At 37.6% G+C, this 17,475-nt stretch overlaps 1 protein-coding gene across 2 annotated transcripts in view; it reads right to left on the minus strand.

Annotated features, from left to right (window-relative positions):
- Nucleotides 1–17,475, minus strand: part of LOC137242569 (32 kDa beta-galactoside-binding lectin) — a 68,645-nt gene that overhangs the window by 21,257 nt on the left and 29,913 nt on the right. Inside the window, exons 2-3 of one of the 2 annotated variants that reach the window (XM_067769847.1) lie at nucleotides 12,030–12,156; nucleotides 11,785–11,972 (exon numbers count right to left, since the gene is read on the minus strand). In XM_067769847.1, the coding sequence (XP_067625948.1) occupies nucleotides 11,785–11,972; nucleotides 12,030–12,118 (277 nt within the window). In that variant the 5' untranslated portion in view covers nucleotides 12,119–12,156. Of the gene's footprint in view, nucleotides 1–11,784; nucleotides 11,973–12,029; nucleotides 12,275–17,475 lie in introns of both variants that reach the window. The other variant, XM_067769845.1, reaches the window with a different exon arrangement.

The following is a 17,475-nucleotide window of genomic DNA, read 5'->3' on the forward strand; positions in this document are numbered from 1 at the left end:
AATCTCCAAGACAAATCAATCGTTAAACTAAAGCGAGTCAGCCGCAAGGGGCGACAGCTGGCTCCCTCAATTGAATGCCCATAATCTCTATCTCGCAGATTGGAAGAAGATCGAGCAATCTTACTGTTGGAGGACATGTGGATGGAAAGGAACGTTTACTGACTGTAGATACTGGTGCATCTCATTCCATCATTCGAGCGGATTTAGTCAACAAGAAGATAAGACCATTGCATGGAGCAAGATTGCGTACAGCCACTGGAGAAGACAGCACGGTTCTAGGAGAAGTATCATGTGAAGTCGCTATTGGGAACGTCACGGTAGTACACAATTTTATAGTGGCAGAGATTGTTGATGAAATCATAATTGGAGTGGACTTCTTAATCGACCAGGCCATCAAGATCGACATGCAAAGTAAGACGATGCGATATAAGAACATGGATGTACCACTTAATTTCGGCTACGAGAGAGGCTACAGCAGTAAACGAGTGCTGGTGGAAGAGAGTCAGCGAATACCACCAAAATCCGAAGCAATCATCTGGGCAAAGGTTGATGGAGATTGTGGGACAAACAAATTGTGGGTTGTCGAAGCAGCAAACAAATCATTACTGAACATACTTGTAGGAAAAACCCTGGCTATGACAAAACAAGATGGACGTATTCCGGTAAGAGTACTCAATGAGTTCAAGTCACCACTCAAACTGACTAAAGGAGCTATTTTGGGAAGATGCCAAGAGGCTGAAGTAGTTATTAACTGTGAACAGCTCCAGGAACACGTTTCAGCTAGTAATACTGATATTTCAAATGACATCACGGCATGGACACAGGGGCTAGAGGAAGCATATCAGAGTAAGGCAAAACAACTGCTCCTAAAGTACGCGAACATATTTGACCAGGATGGTTCTAAACCAGGCCGCACCAATGTTGTGAAACATCAAATTGACACTGGAGATGCGAGGCGGATCCGTCAAGCTCCACGTAGTGTTCCACTGGCGAAGCGAGAAGTTGTGAGTCAAATCATACAAGAAATGAACGATAGCGGCGTCATCGAACCATCAGCTAGTCCATGGAGCTCACCGGTAGTACTTGTAAAGAAGAAGGATGGAAAAATGAGGTTTTGCCTGGACTACCGGAAGTTGAATGATGTAACGAAAAAGGATAGCTACCCATTGCCAAGAATTGACGATACTCTGGACTCGCTATCTGGTACGAAATGGTTTTCCACACTGGACTTGAAAAGCGGCTACTGGCAAGTGGAGGTGAAGGAGGAAGACAAAGCGAAAACAGCCTTCAGCGTCGGAGATGGTCTTTGGCAATTTACAGTAATGCCCTTTGGACTATGTAATGCACCAGCTACTTTCGAGAGACTCATGGATCAGGTATTGAAAAGACTACATTGGAAAACATGCTTGGTGTACCTGGACGACATCATCGTATTGGGCAAGAACTTTGATGAACATCTTAAGAACTTGGAGGAAGTTTTCCAGAGAATAGCTGGCGCTGGGCTGAAGTTAAGTCCCAAAAAGTGTGCGCTGTTTAAAAAGGAAGTCAATTATTTGGGTCACAAGGTAACGACAGAGGGCATCTGCACTGCGAACGGAAAAATAGAGGCTGTAAAGGATTGGCCAAGACCACAGAACCTACATGAATTGAGAAGTTTCCTTGGGCTGTGCACATATTACCGCCGATTTGTACCAAATTTTTCCAGCGTAGCCCATAGCCTCCATGAGCTTACAAGAAAAAACAAAGCTTTTGAATGGAAGAAGGAGCAAGAAGTGGCTTTCCAAACATTGAAGGAGCGTTTGTGCACTGCCCCAATGTTAGCATATCCGATTCCAGGAGCAACATTTATTCTAGATACAGATGCGAGTGGATATGCTATAGGAGGCGTTTTATCACAACTGGTCGATGGACAGGAGAAGGTAGTTGCATATTACAGCCGTTCGATTGGAAAACCAGAGAGGAACTACTGTGTTACGCGGAGAGAGCTGTTGGCATTGGTAGAGTGCATTAAACATTTTCACAAATACCTACACGGCCAGCGATTCCGTGTCACGCAGCATTGAAATGGCTTCTGCAGTTCCGTAATCCGGAAGGACAATTGGCACGGTGGATCGAGCGACTTCAAAGCTATGACTTTTCCATTGAGCATCGAAAAGGTAGTACCCATGGGAATGCCGATGCAATGTCACGAAGGCCATGTAGTTTGGAATGCAAGCACTGTTCAAAGGCCGAGGCTAAAGAAGACATTATAGATGTCCGGCTAATGACTATAACGTGTACGGATGAATGGGACAAGGAACAACTAAGGAAGTGTCAGCTAGAAGATGCAGATCTGTCACATGTTATGCAAGGGCTCGAACGAAACGAAAGACCAAGCAGAGAGGAGATGTCAGCAGAGAGTCCCATTGCGAAGTCATATTGGGCACATTGGAACAGTTTAGAATTGATATCCGGTTGCTTGCATCGAGTATGGGAGAGTGAGGATGGTCAATGCAAGAAGAAACTGATAGTTGTTCCCAGAAAGAGGATTCCTGACGTGCTCAGCGAACTGCACAATGGTCCAAGTGGAGGTCATCTTGGAATCACCAAGACACTCGAGAAAATTAAGCAGAGATTCTATTGGGTTGGTTGCCGTCTGTCGGTCATCGAGTGGATTGCCAATTGCGAGGTATGCAACAGAGCGAAAGGGCCCAAAACCCGAAGTCATGGCCAGATGAAGCAGTATATTTCAGGTGCACCATTTGAAAGGATCGCCATGGATGTCGCAGGTCCATTTCCTACTAGCAACCGCGGAAACAAATACGTACTGGTGCTTATGGATTATTTCAGTAAATGGCCAGAGGTATACCCAATCCCAAACCAAGAAGCAGAAACAGTAGCAGAAGTGGTTAAAAACGAATGGGTTGCAAGGTATGGTGTACCAATGGAGTTACATTCTGACCAAGGCAGGAATTTTGAATCAGCTGTGTTCCAAGAAATGTGCAAGAAGTTGGGCATTCGAAAAACACGGACAACTGCATTGCATCCTCAGTCCGATGGTATGGTGGAACGTTTCAATAGAACATTGGAGTAGCATTTAAGGAAAGTAGTAGACAAGTACCATAAAGACTGGGATACACACAACAAAGGTAATTTTTGGCAATGACCTTCGACTGTCAGCTGATTTGAAGTATGGGATAGATGCCGATGCGGAGAGGAATGTCAAGAAATCCACTGATGTCTTAGAAGAAGAGCTGAGAGAGATACACGATTTGGTAAGGCAACGAGCAAAGATTATGAGTGACAAGATGAAAGCGAGGTACGATAAAGCAATTAATTCGGAAGGGTTTCAGGAAGGAGATTTGGTGCTGCTATACAACCCACAACGAAAAAAAGGTTTGTCCCCGAAATTGCAGTGTAACTGGGAAGGCCCATACAAAGTTGTAAAACGGATCAACGATGTAGTGTACCGCATACAAACCACTACCAAACCACGAACCAAAATGAAAGTGGTTCATTTGGAGAGATTAGCAGCGTTTAGATCGAGAGATTTGTCTGATCGGGACGATCAGACTTAGGTGGAGGGCAGTGTCACGGATATTAGCATCACTAAGCTATACCATCACTAAGGCGATGCTAAGGCCATGCCAAGCAGTATTTACGTCAATAATCAAATCATGTATACACATATATAAGGCAGCCGAAAGAGATGTCACACACAGATGCATTTACTTATACGCCTATGTGTACTCGAGAGACTGTAAACTACAAACATTCACATCAATAATTCAATCATTATGTATCTACATAAACGAATAAATAATTGCGTCTACACATATGTACGTATACGAGCAGCGGAGCGGCAATGCACAAACACATGCATATATCTTATCTGAGTTGTCACAAGAGAGGGCAATAATTTGTGCACGTAGTTGTGGCTGGCGATTTTGTAGCCAAAACTAACTAGTAAGTTCTGGAAATAGAAGAGCCTAGATGTATGCAGCGTAAACTATAAAAGTGGCGCAAGCAAGTAAGAAGTAATTCAGTTTGAGTTGAGCTATCAATCAGTTTGATTAAGCACGCGATTTAGCGGCCAATAGTAGAGTTTCATTTGAGTTATCAATCAGTTTGGTTATTAAGCCAGCGAGTAGCAAATTATAAGTGTTATTGTGAAGTACTTTAATAAAGGCTATTTTTCCATTATTCAATATTGGAGTTATTTATTCAACAGTTTAGTGATTCGAAATTAGCAGAGGATTGCAAATAAGAGGATTTGCAGCAAATTCGTTCAATACCTTTAATTTGATACCATATCGTACAAACACATTCTAGAGTCACCCCTGGTCCACCTTTATGGCGATATATCGAAAAGGCGTCCACCTACAGAACTAAGCCCCACGCCCTTTTGAAATACTCATTAACACCTTTCATTTGATACCCATATCGTATAAAATATTCTAGAGTCACCCCTGGTCAACCTTTATGGCGATATCTCGAAAAGGCGAACACCTATAGAACTAAGGCCCACTCCCTTTTAAAAATACTCATTAGCACCTTTCATTTGATACCCATATCGTACAAACAAAGTCTAGAGTCACCCCTGGTCCACCTTTATGGCGATATCTCGAAAAGGCGACCACCTATACATCTACCACCACTCCCTTTTAAAACCCTCAGTAATACCTTTAATTTGATACCCATATCGTATAACATATTCTAGAGTCACCCATGGTTCACCTTTATGGCGATATATCGAAAAGGCGTCCACCTATAGAACTAAGCCCTACGCCCTTTTAAAATACTCATTAACACCTTTCATTTGATACCCATATCGTATAACATATTCTAGAGTCACCCCTGGTCCACCTTTATGGCGATATCTCGAAAAAGCGTCCACCTATAGAACTAAGGCCCACTCCCTTTTAAAATACTCATTAAAACCTTTCATTTGATACCCATATTGTGCAAACAAAGTCTAGAGTCACACCAGGTCCACGTCCACCTTTATGGCGATATATCGAAAAGGCGTCCACCTATAGAACTAAGACCCACTCCCTTTTAAAAAGACTCATTAAAACCTTTTATTTGATACCCATATCGTACAAACAAAGTCTAGAGTTACCCCTGGTTCACCTTTATGGCGATATCTCGAAAAGGCGAACACCTATAGAACTAAGGCCCACTCCCTTTTAAAAAGACTCATTAACACCTTCCATTTGATACCCATATCGTTTAACATATTCTAGAGTCACCCCTGGTCCACCTTTATGGCGATATCTCGAAAAGGCGTCCACCTATAGAACTAAGCCCCACGCCCTTTTAAATACTCATTAACACCTTTCGTTTGATACCCATATTGTACAAACGCATTCTAGAGTCACCCCTGGTCTCGAAAAAACGACCACCTATACAACTACCACCACTCCCTTTTAAAACCCTTATTAATACCTTTAACTTGATACCCATATCGTACAAACACATTCTAGAGTCACCCCTGGTCCACCTTTATGGCGATATCTCGAAAAGGCGTCCACCTATAGAACTAAGCCCCACGCCCTTTTAAAATACTCATTAGCACCTTTCGTTTGATACCCATATTGTACAAACGCATTGTAGAGTCACCCCTGGTCCACCTTTATGCCGATATCTCGAAAAGGCGACCACCTATACAACTACCACCACTCCCTTTTAAAACACTCATTTATACCTTTAATTTGATACCCATATCGTACAAACACATTCTAGAGTCACCCCTGGTCCACCTTTATGGCGATATCTCGAAAAGGCGTCCACCTATAGAACTAAACCCCACGCCCTTTTGAAATACTCATTAACACCTTTCGTTTGATACCCATATTGTACAAACGCATTCTAGGGTCACCCCTGGTCCACCTTTATGGCGATATCTCGAAACGGCGTCCACCTATGGAACTAAGGATCACTCCCTTTTAAAATACTCATTAACACCTTTCATTTGATACCCATATCGTACAAACAAATTCTAGAGTCAACCCTGATCCACCTTTATGGCGATATCCCTAAATGGTGTGCACCTATAGAACTATGGCCCACTCCCTCTTTAAATACTCTTTAATACCTTCCATTTGATACATATGTCATACAAACACATTCCAGGGTTACCCTCGGTTCATTTTCCTACATGGTTATTTTCCCTTATGTTGTCACCATAGCTCTCAACTGAGTATGTAATGTTCGGTTACGCCCGAACTTAGCCTTCCTTACTTGTTTTTTTTCTAAAACCGAGTTCAAGTAGAGCATAAGAAAACAGCAGTAGAACGAAGTTTTGCGTAGAGCCGTTGGAAAGTGATTCGCTTACAAACAAGTCAAAACTCATTTTTATTTATATAGATTTGAAATATTTGACAAAATATTCACCGCTTTGAAAATAGCGGTGGGAAAAAACGGTGATGAACGAGTTTCTATCGTCATGACGGCAGAGTTGTTTTATGCCCGGCCGCTATATTACGTTACGGTGAACTTCACCGTCTTCTTAGTTTCCACATAATTACTTTTACATTGCAATATTTTTGACAACGTACTCTACCGCTATGTAACGGCCGCTATATAGCGGCACCGCTTTCGAGGAAACCAAGCCTTAACCCTTTCGCCCCTACTGGGACAATACAAAACAATACAAAAAAAACTCAGGGGTGAAAGGGTTAAGTCATTGCAAAGTGAAAAAGCAGATTTACAAACGTTTGCTTTTTTGTACGGATCGTTAGAAAAGAGTTTAATTTCATTCCGTGAAAAGTTCAATGATTTCGAGGAAAAAACAAAACAATTATTACCTGGTGTTGCTCATACAGAAATCGTAAAACGTACTCGTCGTAGAAAAAAAGAACCTAATGACGGAAATGCTCCAGAAGTAGAATTTTTGCTTCGAGAAGATTTTAGGACAAAAGGTTTCCTCGAAATCATCGACAATCTTCACAGTGAAAGTATATGGAAGTTTCAGAAAGATTTGCAGTTCTCATCAACTTTTCCCTAAGTGATGGAGACCTCCACGAAGCTATAAATAACTTAGTTATTTTTTATTCTCGAGGTTGGAAAGAATTTTTCATTGAAATGCAACAATTCCAAAGGTACGTGAACTCCAGATGCACAAAAAAATGATAGTCATTTGTATAAGATTCTAATGGTAGATCCATAAGCCGATGTATTTCCTAGCACAGAAATAGCTCTTCGGATTTTTTTAACATTAATGATCACAAATTATTCTGTCGAACGATCCTTCTCGTAATTAAAAAGAATAAAAGCTGCTGAAAGAGCTACAGCGCGACAAGAGCGACTCGAGATGTTAGGTATACTTTGCATTGAGTCAGATTTATTGAACAAAATCGATATTGATGATATAATTGATGAATTTGCCGAAAATAAATGTAGAAAACGACATGTTTAAGATGTAGATAGTCATTTTATTGATATTATTACATTGTGACAATAAAATGTTTATGAAAGATATAAGTTTGTATTTTTTAATCGAAAAAGGAAGGGAACGGACGTGAAAAAGGGCCCCCAAATTGATGGTTGCCAAGGGCCCCGTTGAGGTTTAATTCGGCTCTGAGAATACAAGGATTAAAAGACGCGTTTTGACCCCGATCAAGACGAAAATCAAAAATTTTACTTCTGTTAAGAGATCGTTGTTAAGAACAGTGGAAAGCACATAACAACTTTGTTATTTGTTGCATTGCTTCACCTGGCAGATGAGCTCAATGTATGGTCGGAACTATACAAGGTGGCAGCACGGTGACAGCTGATTTGTACTTTTTTAATATGATTTGATACATCAACTTTCGGTGCAGTACGATTTTGACATTAGTCCATCGATTTACGAGAACAAAGTACATGGAACTTTTATTTATGTTTTAGGTATGGCTCCGTGCTGCCTCTTTGAATGGTTCCGCCATGAGTCTCCGTATATCTTGCTTTGTGAATTGTAGAGCAAGATATTCTTAACTTATGGCCCTGTCAAAGCCTCTGCGAATCAACGTGGAAAGCATTATCAAAATCTTTAACAAAAGTTTTTATACCTTTCATGAAAATTAAATGGTATATTAACTTTGTCACGAATCTCAAAATTGTAAGTCCTTTAAGGAAAATAGATAGACCTACCAATAAGTATACTGAAATGATCAGGATGAAGAGCTGAGTTGATTTAGCCATGTCCGTCTGTCGGTCTGTCTGTTTGTATGCAAACTAGTCCCTAAATTTTTGAGATATCCTGATAAAATTTGATGAGCGGGTATATTTCGGTGGCCGATTCACCCCCGATTTTTCAGAAAAGAGGATTTTCGTCATATCTTCCTCAATTTATCAGATTGAAGCTTCAAACTTCACCATATGCTTTCGTACATTGCACATATTGTTGTATTCGAAGAAATCGGTTGTATATATTGCATATGTCCCCTACAACTGATTGTTCAGATAAGAAACTTTTCGTAATTTCTGCCCCATTTTAACAGCTAGAAGCTGTTTACGTATATAGCATATTGTGTCGAATATTAGCATCACTAAGCTGCTACTAAATAAATGCACAACAACAATAAAACAGCCACTCTTATGTAGAAGGCGACAAACAATATGTAGTCATCATCCGAAGTACCCTGTAAAAAATTATGTGATTAATCCTAAAAATATTGGTCTCCGACTGATCTCTTTTGTGTACATTTGAGCATAATTTATCCTCTTTAGTCCCTTTCGGGTACAGTTGAGATTAGTCAGTTTGCAATCTATGTTTCCCGTTATAAGAAATAATAAAAAAAGGCAACAAAATGAGAAAAATAAAAAAGATTACACGGGAGTGAGTCGAATTATTTAGGAAAAATTCGGAGCCTTATACCGAACCTAAATTACTAGGACTTAACGAATTGAACCGAAAAGGGACTAGTCTTCATATGGGTATAAAGGGGATTGGTCCTATCGATCACTTTCGGGTATAAATGGGTACAATTAGTCACTTCATAGGACATAAGCCGTGTTTTTTTACCACAAACGTATACGTTTACGTTTTCGCGTAAAAAAACGCTTATCCTCGCTTAGATAATGCTTAGGAGACCCATCTAGCTGCAGTGGTTAAACAACTAGCTACAGCACAGGGTGTACCGAAAAGCGGAGACACAACCCTCTCCCTCTGTTTATGTCTGTATATAACATATAGCTGAATCAGTTGCGATGAATACCCTGCAAAAATTGTTGGATTACGTGTTCCATTTTCTTCATGTTGCAATACTCTAACAATACTCCTTTGCAATGCGTTTGCGGACCACCATCAGCCGATCATTGCTCTTTTTTTAACGACTGGGATCACGACACCATGACGGACAAGGTGGCAGCATGGTGACATATCTACAAACATAAATAAAAATTCAATGTATTTTGTTTTTGTAAATTCGATGGACAAATGTCAAAATCGTACTGCGCCGAAAGTTGATGTATCAAATCAAATAAAAAAAGGGTATGATCAGCTGTCCCATGCTTCCACCTTGTATCGTTCCGCCATGCACGACACGATGACGATCGAACAGAGTTGCCAAACCTAAAATATTGCATACAAATAACTGATAATAAAATTTTACTATGGCAACTCTGATAAAATGCAACCGCGCACTAGTTTTATGTATACATACTATAGTATAGAGAAATATTAGTTTCTTTATTCACGCAAATGCTAAATAACATAAGAATATTAGTAGTATAAAATATAAAAGTTGTATTGCCCCTCTTCATTTACTTTCATTTTAAATTAAATTCACTCCGATAATTCTTTCCGACACAATTCCTCTTTAGCACTTTGGCATGGGATCCTCTGTGTGTGCTCCATGGAGTACTACAGTGAAAGAACTTTGGAAATTACTCTCACGTATGTACTCTATGGAATACTCACAAACAAAGCGAGAGTGGGATCACCTACTCCTCTCCTAGGACATCGCAATGTTAATTGGAGCACAAATTTTTTTTATGAATACAGATTAGTTACTACGTGAAACAAAGACACATATTTCAGTTACATCTGAGTATAATGCGTATTGAAATTTAGTAGTACAAATTTTATGCACAGCAATTACAGAGGTGTATTTAAAGTTTGGCGCTTAAAATTCCATATAAAGTTTAAGCGTAAACGTCTTTAAATGTAAAAATACACGGCTATTATCAAACAAAAGGGAACAGTTCAACTCATACAAAGAGATCAAAACTGGCATTGGTCGAATACTCCTTTGCGACTCATCCCGGATTCACCCTGAACTAATCACATTTTTTGTAGGGTAGTTACTCACACATACACACGCATATGGCTATGGGAGAGGCGTGGACTACAGATATACATGTAACTGCAGATATACATGTGGGATTGCATGCCTTAACGTGATATCCCTAAACGTGCCATAAGGTACGATCCTGCAAATACACTAATATGCAACCTTGCACAACAACCCTTTCTTGACGAACGACAACAAAACGAGGACAGCATAAAACGACATTGACGAACATTCGAGACGACACGGACCGCCTAAATATAAGCCAATCTAATTAGTTCTACTATAAGTATTTTTATAATTATTCTACAGTTCAACAGTTTAAATATTGAATAAAATAATAAATCCACTACATTTTAAACGGTCATGTGTTTAGTTTAACTGTGACTCTACATACATGTAGCTGGTAACTAACCACGCATGACATACAAATGTTCGCGAAATTACTAGACCTTAGAAGAAATGGGTGAACGAGGAAACCGAGAGTATAAAAGCAGCGCAAGTTGAGTAATAACGAATCAGTTTTGATTTAAACACGCTATAATTGTGAAGTACTACTCCCCAAGTAATCTAAACAACCAATAGCGTGCTTAAATCAAAACTGATTAGTTATTACTCAGCTTTCGCTGCTTTTTTACTCTCTGTTGCCTCGTCTGCGTACTTCTCGAAAGGTCTAAACGTTTCACCTTCTAGAACTCGTGTAGCTCATGCTTGGTTACGAGCTATATACGTGTATATTTGTAGTTTATAGCCATATGCTTGTGTATATGTGAGTAACTACTTCGGATGATTACAACATGTGTGCGAGTATGAGATATCTCTTCGTCGCCTTCCACTTAAGTGTTGCTAACTTTAACGTGGACATGTATATAAGAGTGGCTGCTTCATGTTTTTTTTTTGTTGCGTGATTATTTACTAACAGCCTAGTGATCTCAACATTCGCCACAATATCGTAGCGAATATTAGCAGGTTCGATACGTCACTAGGATGCTTGTAATAAATGCTGGACAACAATAGCAGCAGGGCAAGTGGATTAAATAAAAACCAGCATATATACACATATGTGACCCGGTCTATGAAAAGGTGGCTTATGACTCAAAAAATAAATTGCGAGAAACAGCTGTTAACAGCAGTTTTGTTTTGAGTCATAAGCCACCTTTTCGTCGACCGGGTCACATATATATAGAAGACAGAAACGATAAATAAATAAGAGAGTGTTCGAGACATCTGTCGCCAAAAAGTTTAAACCCTGGCTAGAATAGGTGAACGAAGCGAACAGAGAGTATAGAAGTAGCGCAGTCCAAGTGACGATGAATCAGTTTGATTTTAAAAAGATGTAAGTGAAGTACGCGTGTAATTCTTTTGTGAAGTATTACTACCATAGTTGTGTTGTAAATAAAGAACATTTTGGTGTACTGAATATTAGAGTTATTTATTCGAAAGTTCAACGATTCGAACGATAACGGAACGTGCAGATTAAACGATAATCCTTAAAATTCACTATAATATCTAACCTTGTTCCTATACTCACCTGGTACTAGGGGATTTTTCGGTCCATCCGATTTCCAATTCTTTGAGATTTCCTCTTGTTGCCAACCTTCACCTGGCATAAACATGTTTCGTATTATTTGATTCTCTCTAAAATTTGCCTCAATTTTCAAATAAACAATTTCACTTTCATTCTGACCTCTAATACTGTCGGTTAAATCCAAACAAATTCTACAACAAAAAAGTTTTAAGGATATAATGATTTTTTTATCTTTTATATTCACATACTTATTTGGATTTGGCTTCACTTTGCCGCACACTATAAGAACATGACCGAAAGGCACATCCGTCAACAACTTTCCCTTCCAAATGTTCATTTCACTGTGATTGCCACCGAATGATTGATTAAAATCCTCTATTGAAGACATTTAATCGTTGTTGTTGTTGTTAGAAACAAACAAATAAATACCAATTGCACTTTTGATTATGAATTAATTTTATGGAATTTTCGTAAGCTTGAAATTTATTTGTATCTATTTATACATTTATTTATTTATTATTATTTTATCATGTTTATTATGCATAGATGTTTTATAGCATAGATTATGTAAAGGAATGCGCCAAATAATATCTAGAGATGCCGAAGCACTAAATATTAATAACTCGCTCGCGGTTGAAAGGACTTATTAACTGACTGTCTGTTTGAGAAATCGCAAAGAAGTGAATTGAATACGAAAATAGAGTGCTTTAAATGCCTTTGAAATTGTTATGACTGAATTTTTGTTGCTTTTTTGTTGTTGCCACTAAAGTTGCTGCCACAACAATTTTGTATGCATTTGTGTTTCGTGTCACACTAAAACACCCTTTGACTCCATCTACGATTGTGTACATAAATGCTTATTTATGTTTGCTTATTATTTACTATATTAAAATATCATCAATTTCTACAGGGTTCGTACATGGTTACACATTTTAATATATCAATAAAAGTTTACCAAGTGTTTAATAAGTTTTAACTGTACTACAGAGGGTATGGACGTGGAGCTCGATCAAGAACGTAAGTTCGAGGGGTCAAACGAATTGAGCTTAACCGCCGTAGCTACACCCAAAGAAATGAAGCTAGCAAAATGAACAAATCATGTTGTTCTCGAATTAACAGACATTCAGTAAAGTTTATCGCATTATGCCTAATTAAACTGATCTTTTTGTCGATGAAACAAATATCAAAAAAAATTTAGGGCCTCATTCCCTATTACGAAAAGAACGTTCGTTTCGCCCCAGAGACGAATCACTAGTGTATTTGCACTATGTAAACGATGGCAACATACATATCATTTGACACTTACTTTCACCTTCCTGTTTGACATAAAGTAAGAAACATATAGCCCGAACGAGTATGACAGAGAATACCATTCATTGTGGATAAAACAAGTGTGATATCTTATCCATCAACTGCCTGACAGGATGTTCAATATGGTTACTTTTTCTTATTTTGGCATCGTTTTGACAGCGTGTTGAATATGGCGGCGCATAGGGCCAGCTATCTTCAGCGGTTGATAGAAAGAGATACAGAATGAGAAAGCGATAGTCAAATAAAAATCAGGTGATCTATTCTATTTTTAATTTTGACATCTATGAAGAAGTTATCACACTTGTTTTATCCACAATGATACCATTGCTAGACGAAATGGTTTGGAGGCGAGCTATCGTTCGCAATACAGAATAAAGCCATTAATTTAGTTATTTCAACAGAAAAACTGCTGGTCTCCAGTTAACAATATCACGGGACAACACAAAATTTGACTTTGATTTCTAACCATTAAATTTCAATTCTTTAGGTCGTAATTTGACGAAAAAAACTATATGGCATGAAAAAGTTTGCCTTCCTATTTAGGAAACCGCTTGAACGAGATTTTTCAACATCTGTGGTTTTAATTTTTACTTGAAAATGAAATAATTCAAATAAATATTTTTATTAAATTTTAATACCGAAATAATTTACAAGAAAGTGGAAAATTATTTAAAAATGTACACTTTTTCTTTTATGTTCATAGGTACTATCCCCCAATAAACCCTAAATATAGTCTCCCATCATGTTTTCATTATATTGGCTTTGATAACGTTGTTCGAAGAAGATTATAAAAGCTCTGCTATACTTTTTGGTAAATTTAAATCTATAATCAAATCATTAAAATCTTCAGTAGTGATGAAATGATGTTTTGGTTGTTCTGGTGTCGATAAAAACTCTTTATCGGCATTGCTTTTATAAGAACTAAGAGATGAGCCACTTCTCTGCGATAATTTTTTCGGTGGCTCTGGTAGTGGTCGTGTCAGACCGTGTGGTCTTTTGGTTCTCGCCAGATTCTTCGTGTTGCAAATTTCTAGATCTTTTCTCACCTCGATACCAACCTAAAATATAGAAAGAGAAATCAATATGTATACTTTATTTAATTTACTATTTAAATAAAGTTTGCTTACCTTCCAAGCACCTTTACAATAACTACAAGCAACATGTGGGCCCATGTCTTGTATTGATTCCAAACAGGACAGCCAAAATATGGTTCGCAGGCTTCACAGAGGATGAGAGATGTATTTAATTCATATTTTATATCTCGAACTTAAATAAATTGCTCACATATATAAAAAAAGATCAGCTTCATATTTACACTTTCGGGACGAGATTTTAGGTTATTCTAGATTTGTACAAAACACCTGATCGTTGGTTAGTTATCACCATGCCATGAGTATTGTTACTATAACTATTACGAAAGGAAAGTTTATACCTAAAAAAGGTATTTTCTTTTCGTTTTTATTTATAACAAAACAGAAATTCATGAAATAAACTTTAGGACAAAGAACAACATTTTTTTTAGAGTCGTGTATTCTGTAAAAATGACAAATTCTCAATCAAACTAATCGAATTCTCTGTTAAAAGGACTGATTTAACTGGTCATTTTAACAGCGTTGTGTTGTTAGTGTAGAAATGAGATAAACTGAATTAAGCAAGGAAATAAATACAAGCAGGATAACCTAGTGGTTAAGGCAACTGCAGTTTCACCGTGTGATTCGCGGTTCGAATCTCGTTGGAACCTTTGATATCATTACGAAATTGACTGATGATAATTACTTGGCGGTTTTCGAAATGGTACCATCGCAATATGACAGTAAATTTTTTTTTCTTATCAGTTTCTGTTAGAAAAAACATAATAATTGAATATTCAATTATTATAAGCCGGTGTTAAGCTCATGAATTCTCAATAATAAGTATAAATTGAACACACCATTAAAACAAACAAAACTAAAAATATTGTTCTACGGTTTAACAAAGTTAAAAAAAAAATGAAAAAATTGCTCTGAGGGTGAAAAGATGAATCCTCCGACAATATTCGTAGGGATACAAAGAAGGCCTGTCCGCCACTAGCCGTAGATATAAGAACCTTTCCAACAGTTCCCGTTCAGATGGTTTGTGCCAATTCATTGTAACCTCTCTACCGGCGTTGATAAACAATGGTTAAATTGCCTTCTCTTTTTTATTTATTTATATTTATTTTTCAATAAAAACTAAAATTCTAAAACGGATATAATCGGTAAACATTTCCATAGAGAAATATGTTCGACCATACCCATAAACGAAAAAAAAGGATTTCTGCGACAGTACCCGTTGGGGTACGAAACTATCTTATAGTACCCGTATGGATACGAAGAGGACCTGTCGGATAGTAGCTATACAATTAGAGGACCAATTCGACACTGCCTGCTCAGGCATAAACAGATAAAATTGATGTCTCCATAGGACATACTCAAACAAAAGCGATTACTCCATAATGAGATCAAAACTGGCTATAGTTTCCTATTACTTTGCGACTTATTCTAGGCTAATCACATTTTTAGAGGGGGTCTTATAATGGTGGAACCATACAAAGTGACGACAGGGGATCATATTAAAAAAGTACGCATCAGCTGATTTCCGGCCGCCACATGTTCTGTCATGGGGCTAAAGCATTAATCCTAGAGTTGATTATCTCAAACGTGGCTTCCACAATTTTGCTTCTTATTGAAAAATTCATCAATATATTTTTTAGAACCATCACATTTACAAAACTTTGATTAATCCCATTATTGTTTAGGAACGAGCGGTAATAATACTGATTCAGCCCTCCTTTGCCAAAACTTTGATTCACGTGATTTACTACATAATTACATTACAAAAGTAGATACAAATGCATATTTATATACATTAGACTGGGTCGATTTATTAACCGATATACCGCCATCGATTTTTCGGTAGGATTTGGGCTCAGGAAAAAAGTTCCACTACGCATACCCGAAAAAATAATTTTCGAGCCTGCGAAAAAAAATGGCGGAAGTGTCAATTCTTCGACCAGAACACTCCCCAAAACCCAAAAAATATTTTTTTTTTCAAAAAACTGTTGTAAAAACGTTGGCAATAACAGTTGTTTGAAAAAAAATATATTTTTTGGGTTTTGGGGAGTGTCTTGGTCGAAAAATTTACCCTTTCGTCATTTTTTTTTCGCAGGCTCGAAAATTATTTTTTTGGGTATGCGTAGTGGAACTTTTTTTCCTGAGCCCAAATCCTATCGAAAAATCGATGGCGCGATATCGGTTAACTTTCGTCCATACAAATCGACCCAGGTTAATATACATATCTTACGCTTGAGGTTGTACTATATTTACAATAGAATGCACTGAAAGAAATGGTGCTAGTAAAATCAACAAATCTGTTCTGTTGTTCTTGACTTACCGGAGAGTCGGTGAAATTGATCGAATTACGATTAATTCGACCGAGTTCTTTGTCAAGCGAACAAATTTGTTTAATACTTTCAACAGAACAGAAATTGTCGCTCTTAAGTTAACAAAATTCTGTAAAATTGACAGATTCCTAATCAATCTAACTGATTTTTTTGTTAACAAAAATGATCTCACTGGTCATTTCAACAGCGATCAACAGTCAATACATGAGCAAATTTCAAAGAGAATTTTACGCTCACTGCGCTCTCTACTTTGTACTTACGACGATGGTGCCACTTGTTAAAAAAAACACCAAAATAAGAAAACCACCAAATCGAAAAAAACACACAAAATGGGAAAACAACAAAAGCTAGGTTTTCAGTTATCAATACAAAACGAAAAACCCTTTTTTGAATTTACTGTGCAAAAAATTATGAGATACCGGGACACCTATTTATCGGGTACAATTTTGCAACTTTTCCTCGAAGCGAAATTCAAAATTGCGCCCTCTTGTTGAAAAAGTTTTGTTTGAACGAACAGGATTTTTCCAAAGTCAGTAACATTTTGTTCAAGTTTTTACGAATTTTCACTCACGCGAACGTATCTAATAAGATAATAAAAAACATCCTTTTTAATGTTGATGTTTCCGACAACATAAAAGTTTGAGTTTGTTTGGAATCGTTTCAACTTAAAGTGTTACGAAAATTAAACTTGCCGAGTTACATGCAAAGTTACTCCAGTGGTGAATTGACTTCCTGCGATTTGATTATTTACTTTTCTATAACTTACAAGTTCTCTATTTAAAATGTTATATCAAACATTTATACTAAAAGTTTTGTTCGAAACAATCAAGTGTGGCAACTACATGCGAGAGAAGAAATTGAGAATGAGCTGAGCTGCAACTGAAAGAATTGAGAAACAGTTTTGTGACTACTATTTTCATTTCTATTTGCAAAGCGAAGTTCGAAACTAAAAATTAAATAAA

The sequence above is a fragment of the Eurosta solidaginis genome, chromosome 2 (genome assembly GCF_040869045.1).
Source record: "Eurosta solidaginis isolate ZX-2024a chromosome 2, ASM4086904v1, whole genome shotgun sequence".
Taxonomy (NCBI): Eukaryota; Metazoa; Arthropoda; class Insecta; order Diptera; family Tephritidae; genus Eurosta; species Eurosta solidaginis.